This window comes from Lontra canadensis, unplaced genomic scaffold (assembly GCF_010015895.1).
Source record: "Lontra canadensis isolate GAN:19392208 unplaced genomic scaffold, GSC_riverotter_1.0 scaffold28, whole genome shotgun sequence".
In the NCBI taxonomy this organism is placed as follows: Eukaryota; Metazoa; Chordata; class Mammalia; order Carnivora; family Mustelidae; genus Lontra; species Lontra canadensis.
The window spans coordinates 2,969,617-2,983,311 of NW_022631022.1; the positions used below are offsets into that span (position 1 = coordinate 2,969,617).

Consider the following 13,695-nt stretch of genomic DNA (forward strand, 5'->3'; position numbering starts at 1 on the left):
CCCTCCTGTCTGGTTCTCAGCTATGCCGTGACCGTCCAGGAATCATACGCACACCCCTTCGACCAGATCTACTACACGAGATGCACAGATATCCTCAACTGGTTCAAGTGCACCAGGCACCGGTGAGTACCTCTCTCGGGTGATGGGGCAGGGAGAATGTGCTGGGCCCTCAGGGCTCACCTTGATGCTAGTTAGTAATGGCGATCTGAGATGCTCTGCTGAGGGCTTCCTTCTGGCCAGAGAAGGTCATGGGCAGGGCAGGCCAGAAGTGCTAGGGAATGACTGCCCTTGGGGGTGTCCCTCAGCCAACGAGACATGGGGAGTTGGTGGGTAAATCCCCCAGCTCCCTCACCCTGAGGGTAGAGGGGAGAACTCTGAGGAACATTCTACACATATCCCAGCACACTGTGAATTGGCTGCCTTTTCTTCCCTGTCTCTTCCCCCCCTCTCCTCCCAGTGCTTCCTTAGATTGTCTTCCCAGTAAATAGCTTGTTCTGGAATCTTTGCCTCAGGGTCAGCTGGGGGAACTGCAACCTCAGACAGATCCCTCAGAGTAGGGGCAGCCCATGCCAGGGCAGCTGGCTAGGGGAACTGAGCACAGGAGAGAGTTGGGTGCCCTCTTGGCCCCTTGTCCAGCCTGCCCGTGGGAAGTGCTCAATCTGAATGATAGCCCGTGGGTCTCCTGCTCCCTTGTCTGTAGCCCTCCTGCAGATCTTGCCATTCTCTCATGTCACTGGGGCAGAGAGGAGAGGAAGGAAGAGAGAACACGTGTTATTGGACAGTCCTGGGCAAGTTGCTTCATTTGGGGATTCCCAGTGTGCTCATCAAACATATAGTGATCTCACCCTACTTACTCTCACAGGGTCCAGTAAGGTCAGGGATACTTTGAAAAGTGCAGGGGAAGATGGGGAAAAGCGAGCTATTAGATCCAGGCAAGGTGGCACTATTATCTGGGGGGTGGGAAGCAGCAAATGAAGGGTCCGTGAGCATATGGTGGGGAGGCCAGCCACCTGTTAGGCCTCTTGCCTAGTTGCCAAACACTCCTGTTGGTTCCAGATTTCTTTGGCTTCCTCCTTGTGGGCCTTGTCCCTCTTTGTGGTTTATGCCCGAATCACGGTGGGTAGCAAGGTGAATGGGGAAACTTGCTTTATGCTGAAGCACCAAAGGCCTGGTTTTCTTTGGGATTTTGTTTGTAACGTTTCTGTGAGCGTACACATAATAGCTGCTTTAACATCCTTATTTGCTGATTCCAACATTTGGCCCACTTCACGGTGGTCTTCATTCATTGTCTTTTCCTTTATGTAGGTGGTATTTTCCAGTTGTTCCTTGTGTCTGGTAATTTTGGATTGTATTCTGGGCACTGTTAATGGCAGAGATTTTAGAGAATGAAATCTGTTATGTCCCTCCCAGGAGTATGGATTTGTTGTTGTTGTTTGTTTTGCCAGCCAGTTAATCTGGCTGTATTCGATTTCCAGACAATAAAAGTTTCACAGGTTTTGTCTTAGTGGGACTGCGTGGGACCTGCACTCCACACACACCTTTCAGCGGCCAGGAGTTTGGGCAGAGATTTTACAACAAATATGGCACTTCCTCTTTGTGGCTCTCTCTTTTCTGGGGTTTTTGCTTTTCACTCTCAAGTTCCTGGATCAACCCTCGGGTTGTCTTGTGGTGCTTCGAGTCAGTAAGGCTCTGTGTTTTCTATCTGAATTGTAGCCACCTGGAGTATGGTTGACTCGGGCCTTCCCTTGGGCTAACTTTGGCCCGTGTCATTTCCTCCTTTCCAGTATCTCTTTCCCTCTAGTACCCACCTTTGTTCTCTCTCTGGTGTCTTATGGTAGTTCCTCCCCCACCCTCCCCCAGACTATATGGTTTGTTTGTAGGAACTTTGGTCCAGTAGGAGCTACTTGGCCATGGCTGCATCCCCTTCCCATAGCCGTTGACTGTGAAGTGAAGAGGTGGGACCAATTGCCCCCTTCCAGCTTCCTCAGCTGTGCCAAGTGGGCTGCCTATGGCCCCAGTCAAAGGTGGAGGCAGAAATCGAGGTCCTGCTCCCTCCATGAGCTCGTCAGGCCCTGTGCCAGAGCCAAGTTTGCTCTGAGATGTGGCTTTGCTGGGTACTCGGAGGCCGGGGCTGCCATCCATCAGTGCTGGGGGGACGGTGAGTGAGTGGCTGCTTATTAAAATAGGCTGCATTCCTGGAACATGAATTATTTTGCTCAATTATTGAGTTGCCTTGCAGCTTTCCTGCTAACCTGGGGTGTGTGTGCTGATAGACACACCATCAGTCTGCTTCAGCATGGAATGCTTTGTTTAAATGCAGCACCCCTTTCCTCACAGCCTGGCCCCTGGCCCCTTCCCTCTGCTGCTCCCCACCCCAACAATGGGAGGGAGCAAGGGTAGAAAACTAGAAGCTGCAGGAGACATCTCTCTCCTGGGAGGCTGGCATGGTGCTGAGACCAGCTCTCCATTGGAAGGGCTGGGGGATACGCCTGTGTGGTGGGACGACTGGGTTGGGTGAACTCTAAGCCAACCCTCTTTCTTTATCTGAGAGGCCCATGCCACCCCAACTCCCTCAGTTGCCTGGAGCTGCTTTCCTGTGCCGGGGAGGTAGCTTCAGTTTGAGGCAGGCTTACTTTTCATTATGGGCTTTTGACAAAGTAGAATGACCTTAGTTTACGACATTCCCAAATATCACAGATTTCCCCAGGGCCCTGCACTGTCATTTGTCATAAAGCGAGTGCTTTAAGGACTGGGAGGGGTAGCCCAGCCAGTGCTGTGGGGCTCCCTTCCCAAGTTGGCCTGACCCTCCATTGGAAAGCAGGCTGTATGCGTCTCTCATATCTGTCCTCCGCTGCTCTGCCCCCTGGAGGGGGGCCCAAAGGGCAGGCAGGCTCCCCTGGGATGTGGATGGGGAGGTGAAGGAACTCTGGCTTCAAGGCCCAATGACTTAGGTTGAATCCTCATCACACATCATGACCTTGGGAAGTTACTCCCTCTCTCTGTCCCTTAATGGCCACATCAGTCTCTTCCATTTTGACCCTAGGTGTGAGGAAGGGGCTTTGCCTACCAATACCCCATTTTTACTTCCTCCTAAGGACTCAGTCCTTCCACCAGCCATTTACCTGGTCTTTCTCCCTCACCATGGCCATCCTGTATAACCAGCCGGCCACCCTATGGGGACTGGCAGGACTGGCACAGGGCCCTAGTTTAAGCCTAGTGGCTTTGAAATGAGAGTGACTTGGGTTTGAATCTTGACTCTGAAATAGATTCATTGTGTGACCTTGAGTGAGTCATTAACTTCTCTCAATATCAGTTTTCTCATCCATAAAACCAAAGAGGGGTGCATAAAATAAGAATAAAAACTCTAACAAGGAAATAAAAGAAAGGTGACATAGTCATACCACGTGCCTCAGAGAGAGAATGCAGTGAGGTTTTGCCTATAAATCTCTCTGGCACAGGAGGAGGTATCAAAGCCTCTGTCAGCAGAAGGGCCACACCAGGGTTCTGACTCCCAAGCCAGAGCTGCTTGGGCCTTAGCTTCTCCCTGCTGCAGAACCAGGGTCTGGGTCTGAGCCTTCCTGATGTTGGCATGCAAAGCTCTTGCCCGGGACACGTGATTTTTGGCGTGAGGGAGGTTAATCCACTCTCTGGGACTGAGTCAGACTCAGAGGGCCCTTTGCTGACTCTTCTTCTGTTCTCCAGGTGAGGTGAATCTGTTCCCTGGAGCCTGCGAGCTGCCTTCTCGTTTGGGCAGTGGCCCTGGCAGAGACGCTCTCAGGGCCCCAGTCCAGTCCGGGTCCCTGTCCCAGGAACTCCCTAGGGTCTGGAGGCCTTCAGGAGAAGCCCCTGGTTACCTTGCACTATCACCCCAGAAGCGATCTTCCAAAACCCTTCTCCATATCCTGCTGAAGAGACTGGGGGGAAGTCAGCAGGTGTAGCGAGCGGCGTGTGAGTCATACGTTGTGCATCACAGCGGCCCAGATGCAGCCATCGATTTTTCTTTATTGTGTTCCTTCATATTCGAAGCCGCCATGCATTGTAAAGTAATTATTGAATGGCATCCTCAAGATAGCTTAACACAAATATCATTCTAACGCGAGGGATTGATTTTCAATACTTTCAAGTGGCTTTCTCCCTTGTGCCTCAGGATCAGCTATAAGACGGCGTATCGGCGCGGCCTCCGGACCATGTACCGACGGAGGTCCCAGTGCTGTCCCGGCTACTATGAGAATGGAGACTTCTGCATACGTATGTAGGAGCCATCTCCCTGGGGATGGAGGGGGAGGGGAGGGAACCCAGAGGAAGGGAGGTAGGGCTGTCAGCCAGATCCTGGGGAGCTGGCCTTGGCTGACCTGGGAGCTCCAGAAGTCCCTGTCTCCTACCAGCTCTGAGGGGATCAATGGGTCTGGTACAAACATGTGAATGCAGATTTGGCCCTCCAGTCGATCTCCTAAGAGGATTGGATGGACGCCAGTCCGTTCTAGGCTTTCCCGGGGTCAGGAGAGAAGTGGACACTTTTGAAGCATGGGGAAGAAGGGCTGAGTGCCTGGTGCAGATCTGAAGGGCTTTAGAAGGCTTTGCTGGATGGAAGTAGACATGGATGGATCAGTGGGTGGAGAGATAGATGGGTGGAGGGAGGGATGGAAGGTGGAAGGGAGGAAGGAAGACAGGTTGGTTCACTGGGTGGCAAGAGTAAGAGAGATCACAAGGGGCTGGTTCTAGGAAGTGGGAGCATTTCCAAAAAGGATCAGGAGACCTGAGGACAAGGTAGGTACAAGGGCTGAGTTTCTGGCACCTGTAGACCCTCTGGGTGGGAGGGAGGCTCTGTGCACTGGGAGACACCCAGGAGTCTGCAGATCTGGGGTCTTGTCCCAGCTTCCCAGGGATGTGCCTTTGGGCAAGTCACTTAACCTCTCAGTGGGGACGATTTAGGGTTAGAGTCTGTTAGAGTCCAGTGGACTCTTTCCCACCACCTCTGACAGGTGCATTGGGGCCAGTATGGGGCTCTCCAGGGGGCAGTGGAGTTTTGCCTCAACTGTGGAGACTGTCAGAGAAACTGGGAGCCCCCCCCCATTAATGACAGAGGAGAATCCACCCCCAAAGCTTCTGCCTCTTCATTTAGAGGCAGATTTGGAGAGTGAGTCTCCTTGTTAGCATTCACCTGGCCCTTTGGGTTGGTAGAATGAGCCAGCACCAGAAAGCTGGTATGGGCAGGGTGGGCGTGTTAGTGTTGGGAAAGAAATGACAATTTTCCCCTCTTGATCTTACATATCCCCTCTTGCTGGAGAAGCTCGATTCTAATTGCATTACAGGAGTGAATGAAAAATGCTCCCACAGATGGGTTCTGTAGTGATGGCTTTGCAGGAAACATACAAAGATACTCACTCAAAGTCATCCACAAAAGGCTGTGTCTTAGGAACAGGGCAGAGGACTAGGCTGGGACAAGGCATTCGCCAGTGGGGCTCCTATGGGGACCTGAGTGGAGAAATGAGATGATGATCGAGGTTTTCCTGCTGCTGCTCTGTCTGCCCAGAGGAAATCGAGAGCCAGGCATGGGATGTGACACAGGACTCCTAGAGCCCGAGAAGAATGGATGTGAGCGGTCCTTCAGGGGCCACAAGGATGGACTCAGGGAAATGCTAAAGAGAATTCAGTTGTCAGCATGGGGTTCCAGAAATGGAGCAGCACATTCCTTTTCTAATTTCCATTAGCAGTTGTTGGTAAAGCTCTTGGAAAATGAAGAGCAGGACAGAAGCACTAAGTGTCCTGATTGCACAGACCCAGTCTTGCTGACTAGGAAGGGCGGCTTATAACCTCCCACTTACTCCTTATGTAATAGCCGGGCACTGCCTGCAGGGCTGGTGGCCTCAGGCCAGCCCACCTCCAGGAAGCCAGCTGGAAAAGCCAATTTTAGGACTGAAGGCTCTTCCTGAAGGGGGACAGGAGTGTCAGCAGTGAGATGGGTCACTGTGGCACATGGGGTGCCAGTAGTGATGACCCAGAGGGGCAAGTGTCCCCCAGCTCTGGTTTTGAGTCTTAGCTCCGTCCCTACGAAAGTCTTCCTCTTTACGCTCATCATCCTGGTCATCAGAGCACAGCCCCGAGCCAGGCACCATCCTGATCACTTTATGTACATGACTGCATCGGTTCCTTGCAATAGCCCTCTGAAGTGGGTACCCTGCTCTCTCCCATTTTACGGATGGAGAAACTGAGTCACAGAGTGATTAAGTGACTTGACCAGGATCATACACCTAGAAAGTGGTAGAACTGGGATTTGAACATAGGCTGTCTGGCTCTGGAGTCTGCTCTGACCCATTTGGGAGGGCTACTTCTCTCTCTCCGTGAGCCTAGGCAAGAGGCCATCTCTTGGTATCTCAGTTTCCATTAATCTAAAACGGGGGTAGTAACAGCTGTATCACCAGGCACAGGGTCGGGACTTAATAAAGGCCAGCTCTCTACTCCATGACTTTGGGTCTTACCAGTTCTTCACTCTTGGCTTTTGTTTTAATTTCTCGCACCTCCATGGACCCTCTCCCTGTGAAAATGCGCATGACACGTATAAACGTACGTGCACACACACAGCTCTGTGCACACAGTTTCAGTGGGCTAATGGAGCCCTAAATCCCTTACAGAGCCTTTGGACCCACAGTAAGTAATTTCCGCCATATGTTCATTTTTATCCATTTAATTTATACTGTTGCTTGTTGGCTTGTTTTCTATGTGAATGCTGGGGACATGGATGCACACAAGAGATGGTTGTTACTCAAGGAGCTTGCAGCCTAGTGGAAAGAGATGGTCTGGTACACAGATACCTGGTCCCAGAGTTACAGGTGCTTCAGCGGGCATCTTGATGAAGTAGGGCCGAATAGAATGGAGAGACCATCTTCTTTAGTCATGCCCTCTTACCCAGTGTTACTGAGGAATCTGGGTGGCTCAGTCAGTTAAGCATCTGCCTTCAGCTCAGATCATGATCCCAGGGTCCTGGGATTGAGCCTTGCACTGGGGTCCCTGCTCAATGGGGCGTCTGCTTCTCCCTCTCCTTCTGCCCCTCCCCCTACTTGTGTCCTCTTTCAAATGAATAAATAAATAAACAGAATCTTAAAAAAATGAGGAATCAGCTCTAGACAGAAGACTGAAGGGGGAACTTGCAGGGTGTTTAACCCTGTATTTATTAGACGTCCACGGGGGCCCACACATAGCGCTATGCCTTGGGATAGAGGAGAAGTGTTAGACATAGCTCCTGCCATCGTGGAACTTCCAGTCTTGTTGGGATGGCCAGGCCACTCGCAGAAGAACCATGGATGACAGCCGGAGGAGAGTGTGTGAAAGAACACAGATGGGACATGTCAGGCCCGGGAGAGCACTGTGACCTGCTCTCCCCTCAGGGGGCTTCGGGGGGCTTTGGGCTGGATGGAATGGTGTCTTTGGACATGGAGGGGACAGGGAACCCCATCAGCAAAGATGGGGAGGTGGCTGGCCTGGCTGCAGGAGGGAGATCTGGGCTGGGAGGCTGGCCGGGTGAGGCACTTACTCATTTACCTGCGACCACCGTTTTAAGCAGCACAGCCTGGCTGGCTCAGTCCACAGGAGTGTGCTGGCTCACCCCACTGGAGGCTAGAAGTCCAAATCAGGGTGTCGGCGTGGTTGGTTCCTTCTGCTCCAGGCCCCTCCCCTCGCTTCTGGTAGCTCCGTGGCTCGTGGCGCCAGAACTCCATTCTTTACACGGCCTTCTCCCCGTATGTGTGTCTGTCTCCAGGTTTCCCCTTTATGGAGGGACACCCGTCAGACTAATTAAAGCCCACCCTAACAACCTCATTTGAACTGATTACCTCTATAAGACCCATCTCCAAATAAGGTCACATTCTGAAGAATAGGGGGATAGGACTTGAACATAGGAGGACACAGTTGAGCCCATGAATAGGTGAGGGTCGGTCGTTGCTGGCGTTCTCTTGTTCCTGCTTATTGTAATGGGAGGAAAGGAAGGGAAACAACCAGGCTTTATCAGTTGCCCAAGAGCGAATGGAGACCCTAGCATCAGGGAGCTTGCGTGAGGGATGGTGCCCCAGGTGCTGGGTGCCAAATGAGAAGCTTGCAAACCCAGAAGCATCCAGGAGTCGATGCCCTGTGGCCCTTCCCCCTCCACTTCTTTTCCACCCCTTGGGTGAAGAACCTGGTGAGAACCCATCTGATGCCAGGAGTCCTTAGGACTATGCACGGGGATATCTGGGCAGGGCGGGGTGGGGAGAGGGGACATTATCCTCCCTCCAAAACCACCTTCCTGGAGCCCATTTCTTGGCAGAGACTAGAGGGACACTGTCTCGGAGTAAAAACCTTGGCTGGCTCTGCCATCAACTCACTGTGCAATCTTGAGAAAGTCCCTTTGCCTCTCTGGACCCACTGTGGCATAGGACAGATAATCCCCGTGCATGGAAGGAGAAAGATAAAACAATGAGTGAGCGTGTCCTGCATAGACCTTGATACAGATGCAAACTCTTTGTACCATTTCCCCTGCCCCAGAACTGCCATCCTTATCCCAGAGCCCTTGGCAGCCCTTCTAGAACCTTCTGGGCCAGAACTGCCCACCTGCTCCGTTAGCTACAGATACAGCTGAATCCTAGCTCCTCTTCATCACCCAGGCACCCAATATTTCCTGAGGGTCACCAGGCACAAGCACAGTTCTCTTTCTTTCTCCTTTCTTGAGAGAGAAGGCAGTGGGCATTTTTGCCTCACAGGTGGAGCTGATTTTATCACTTAGGGAGTGGGGTTAGAGCTATTTCGAGAAAATGCTCTTTGATTCTTAGGTGGTATCCTACTGGACGGGCTTGGTTATGACACTGTAACGATCAACACCCAAATCCCCGTGGCTTAAAATAATAGATAAAATGATAGATGATTTTATTCCTTGTTCATTTGACGTGCCGTCCTCTGCCAGGGCCCAGGCTGTTGGAGCAGGGACTCTGCAGTGTTGCTGGCTGCTGAGCAGAGAGAAGAGGGCTTTGCTTAATGCCACACAGATGCCTCGGTAATCACAATTCACAATTCACTCAAGTGTATTATCAGCACCTGATTACCTCATAAAAATCACCTGGAAGACGTGTTCTAACTTCTAACAGACTGAGGAGCCCCAGCGTCGGTCTCAGACTCAGAAGACTTGGGGAGGGGACTGGAGAATGTGCATTTTTTAAAAAGGTTTCATTTATTTATTTGAGAGGGAGAGGGAGAGAGAGAGGGAGCACAAGCAGGGGGAAGCGGCAGAGGGAGAGAGAGAAGCAGGCTCCCCACGGAGCAGAGAACCTGACATCGATCCCGATCCCGGGACCCCAGGATCAGGACCTGAGCCGAAGGCAGATGCTTAACCGACTGAGCCGCCCAGGTGTCCTGGAAAATGTGCATTTCTAACTAGTTCCCAGACGAGGCTCATGCTGCTGCGTTGGGAAACCACTGGTCTACCTACCTGCTGCTGGAGACGGTTACACAGCATGACACCTAACAGGTGCGCCCTGTTGGTATTCAGCCAGCAAGGAGGGGAAATCAATCTGTACAATCCCCCATCTCCTTTTTCCTTTTGGCGGGGGAGGTAATGCCCCCGGACTTCCTGGAGGGGTTGTCTAGCCCTTTCAGTGCCTGCTTGGAAAGCTAGAGCCCTGCGTGTAGTTTTCATCCAAATCGAGACCTGGAGAGATGAGCCAGCAGCTTCAGGTACGTGGCTGCTGGCCCCCTGTCTCACTGTAGCCTGGGGGTGCGGGAGGAGTTGCTCAGTTTCTGGGGAGGGGGACTGCGCAGGCCCAGTGGGGTCCATATGATTGGCCAGGGATGGCTAAGGGGGAGCCTGAGCGGTGCCTCGGATTGAACTCCAGCAAAGTCCTCACACTGTGTTTTGGGGCTTAAGGTACCCTTGTCTTATTATAGAGGTTGTTTTATACAGTGGATGGTTATTTAAATGTAAATTTAGCTCTTGCTTACGGACTTCCTTGCTCTTCACCTCTTGTGTCTCCTGAAGGGCCCTGTTCAGTATTTCCTGGTGGGGGGCGAGGTCCACGAGCAATCCCCTCTCTTAGCTTCGCTCGTCTGAAATGCCGTATTTTATTTTTGTTGTTGTTGTTCAGATTTTATCTCATAATCCTAAATTTAACTCTGCAATCCAGCTAGACTTGGAGGTGAAAAGGCTTTCATTAGACCCTCCCTCTTGCATGGTGCTTCAGCTGCCTGTGGAATTGTAGGTTTTCAGTGATTTTCCCTCAGGGCGTGAAGATGTTTTTCTGTTGTGTTCTGGAATTTGTCATCCCCTGTGTGCTGCCGGCTTCCTAGCATGGGTCTGGGTGTGGAATCGTCGTCGTTCACACTGTTTGCTCCTCAGAAGTGTACATCTCGTACAAGCAAAGGATTCATGTGCTTCATCAGTTCTGGAAAATTCTCAGCCATGTCTCTTCTAATATCTCCTGTCCTTCTATTAAAGTCCAACATATTGGAGACTCGTATCACTCCTTCTCTCTCCTAAGCTCTTATGTTTCCCCTCTTTAGCTCTCCATGCTATATCTTGGAGATTTCCCTCAGATCCATTTTTTCAAATCCTTTCGCTCTGCTAATTAACCTGACCGTTGAGGTCTTAATTTCGACAACGGCGTGTTTCATTCCTAGGAGGTCTGTTAGTCCTTCTTCAGATCTGTGGGTTCGCTGCTTTATTTTTTCTCCGTAGTGTCTGTGCTTTCATTATGAATTCTACTTTCAGTGATTGCTTTAGTTATTTCAAACATATTTCTTTTATAGTCTCAGATGGTTTTAGCTTGAGCTATTCATTCTATACGTGAAGATAATTCTGTGTGGAGTCCATGAGTTTGACTCAAGTTCCTAGAGTATCAGTTCTGGGGGTGGACACTGCTGATTCTCCCCTGTGGTGGATTTCCGCCCCCCATATCGGCTATAATTTCTTTTTCCCTTTTTCTTTATCGCTGTGAACTCTTGAGCTTTTTTCCCTCCTCCCCCACACCCTGGAGGGGTGCATGTGCCCCGCACATCAGTTCTGCATTTTCTTATTAGGCACACTAATGGTTTTCAGTGGCTCACGACCCATTTTTGCATCTCTAACTTGGTTTTGGGATTCCGCATTGAGACTGGAACTGTGGCGAAGGCTTAGAGTTTTTTGTGTTTTTGTTTTTTGGGGTTGTTTTGGCCTTTTCCTTTAAAAAAATTGATGTGACATTCACATAATGCGGTAGTAATGGTTTTGAAGTATACGCTTTGTGGGGGTTAGTGCATTGACAGTGTTGTGCTCCTGTCACCTCTGTCTAGTCCTGAAAGATTTTCATCATGCCTGCAGGAGACCCTGGACCCATGAAACGTTGACTCCCCATTCCCCCGTCCTGGTTTTTTGTTTCTTGTGGAAGACTTCTTACTCGTGCAGAATCCCGTATTTTTCACTTGGCTGGTGGGTGCATTTTCAAGTTTCCCCTGCACAGAGCTGGCAGGTCCCAAGGCCACATCTGCCCCTGTGTGTGGGTTAAACCCCAGGCTCCCAGCCGAACTGGGGGCAGTGCTAGCTAGGTCCCCTGTTCCCTGGGCTACCTTCAGCATCTGCCCTTTTGTACCTGCTATAACCCTGCCCTACCCGCCACCTACCCTGGCCACTTTCTCTTACACTTGGGCACTTACCTTTCTCTCATTTGAACACGGTTAGATATCTCTATTTTTATTTATTTTAGTTTTTATTTTTTAAAGATTTTTATTTATTTATTTGACAGACAGAGATCATACGTAGGCAGAGAGGCATCGGGGCGGGGGGGGGGCAGGTTCCCCGCTGAGTAGGGAACCTGATGCGGGGCTCAATCCCAGGACCCTGGGATCATGACCTGAGCTGAAGGCAGAGGCTTTAACCCACTGAGCCACCCAGGCCCCCCCGCCCCATGAAGGTTCTTGAACAAGTAAATTTATGGTAACAGTACCAAGGCTCAGCATCTTCTCTGGACACCTGTCCTGTTAGTACCTAGTTTAGGTTCCTCTGATTTTGCTCTAGAGTACCACTTGTCTGAGAGCCATGTGGCCCCCTCTGTCAGTCTGTCCCACTGGTTGTGATGTTGCCTCGCCTGTCCATCTATCCCACTCCAAAGTGAGCTCGCGAAGCTGAGGGACCATGTCTCCTATGTGGGTTGTTGCCAGGCCCAGACATAGTGCCTGGAGCTCAGTGCTGAATAATTACTGAATGGGTGAGAAAGAAATTGCGTGAATAAAATAGACTCAGACCCCCAGCACTGAGAGACCTCTCTGGGAGAAGCAACCATAATAACTCTGTCTGGGGAATTATGGGGTGGTGGGGGTGGGGCGTGGGTGAGGGAGGGGGATCAAAAAAGACTTTAAGATTTTATTTATTAGAAAGCACGAGTACGAATTGGGGGGGAGGGGCAGAGGGAGAGGGAGAAGCAGGCTCCCCATCAAGCAGGGAGCCCGACGTGGGGCGTGATCCTGGGCCCCAATGATTGGGACCTGATCCGAAGGCAGACGCTTAACCATCTGAGCCACCCAGGCACCGGGTATACCCCCAAAAAAGAATCCTTGAAGGAGGTTGGTTTTGAGCAGAGTGTCAACGCTGGGTAGGAACTTAACAGGAGGGCAGGAGATGGGCATTGATTAAGAGAGACCCTGAGTTTTAAAGCTCGTTCTGTCCCTGAGCATGGTATTTTGCTTCTCTCTGCCTCAGTTTTGTCATCTGTAAGATAAGACAGGGCTGTATTAAGGACCTGCCCCTTTGGGCTTGAGTGGACGAAGTGAGTTACCACGAAGAAAGCATTCTGGATGGAAACTGGCGTGCAGTGAGGGCTCAGTAAATGGTAGCTACTGCTGTTTGTGTCCTGTGTGCAAGGAGGGCACTTTGTGGCCAAGGGGCCAGCATAAACGCAGGTGGGAGAGAGCAGCTAGGATCAGGGCAGCGTCAGCAGGCTCTGTGGCCAGAGCATGGGAAGTATGGGAGTGGTGCTTCAAAGGGCCGGGTACGGACAGATCCTCAGCACTGCACGGACAATCTCATTGAAGGGGGAAAGCAGCCAGTGATATGCTGAGGGGGGTCAGGGAGCCATTGCTCTGGGGCAGCAGCATGGAGGGATGGCCGAAGGGGTGAAAGACCCATCTGGAGGTCCCTGGGGACAGGGTGAGCCGTGGATGGGGTGAGCTGTGGACAGCCGTGCTCAGGCACCCTGGTCAAGAGGACACGGGAAATCTGGGGTCTGGCTGGCTGCATTTTGCTGGCCTAGCCCCAGAGGTCCCCCTCCTGCAGCGAGGGCCAGCAGGGTCCTGTGTGCTGACGCAGCAGTGGAAGGATCAAGGCACTGCTGCTTAATTACCCGCGGCAGCTGTAATGGAAACTCAGCTATCCGGACCAGGCAGCCTCCGAGGGGAAGCCTCGATTAGTGGCAGAGCCGCTGGACGTTTATGTAAAGTCCTCTTCCTGGGTGTCCAGGGCCCCACTTTCTGTCTTCTGAATTCCCTCAGTATCTATGGGATGCCAGCTCTGATTTCGGGTCCTTGTTGGGGTCAGCTGCTTCTCTGATGTTCTCACGGTGGCCGGCCCCAACTGACTTCCATCCATCTCCTTCTTCCCTCCCTCCCTGCCTCCACCATGCTGGCCTCCTTGCTGTCCGGCGTGTGCCTCATTGCAGCGCCCAAGAAACCCTGAGCACTGTCCCCTCAGCGGGAGTGCTTTTCCCC

The 13,695-nt window shown here is 51.7% G+C and overlaps 1 protein-coding gene across 9 annotated transcripts in view; it reads left to right on the forward strand.

Annotated features, from left to right (window-relative positions):
- The window catches only part of MEGF11 (multiple EGF like domains 11), a 342,570-nt gene that overhangs the window by 122,774 nt on the left and 206,101 nt on the right, over nucleotides 1-13,695 (forward strand). For all 9 annotated transcript variants that reach the window (XM_032864652.1, XM_032864653.1, XM_032864658.1 and 6 more), the window contains exons 3-4: nucleotides 21-122; nucleotides 4,148-4,248. In XM_032864652.1, coding sequence (XP_032720543.1) covers nucleotides 21-122; nucleotides 4,148-4,248 — 203 coding nt within the window. The remainder of the gene's footprint in view (nucleotides 1-20; nucleotides 123-4,147; nucleotides 4,249-13,695) is intronic.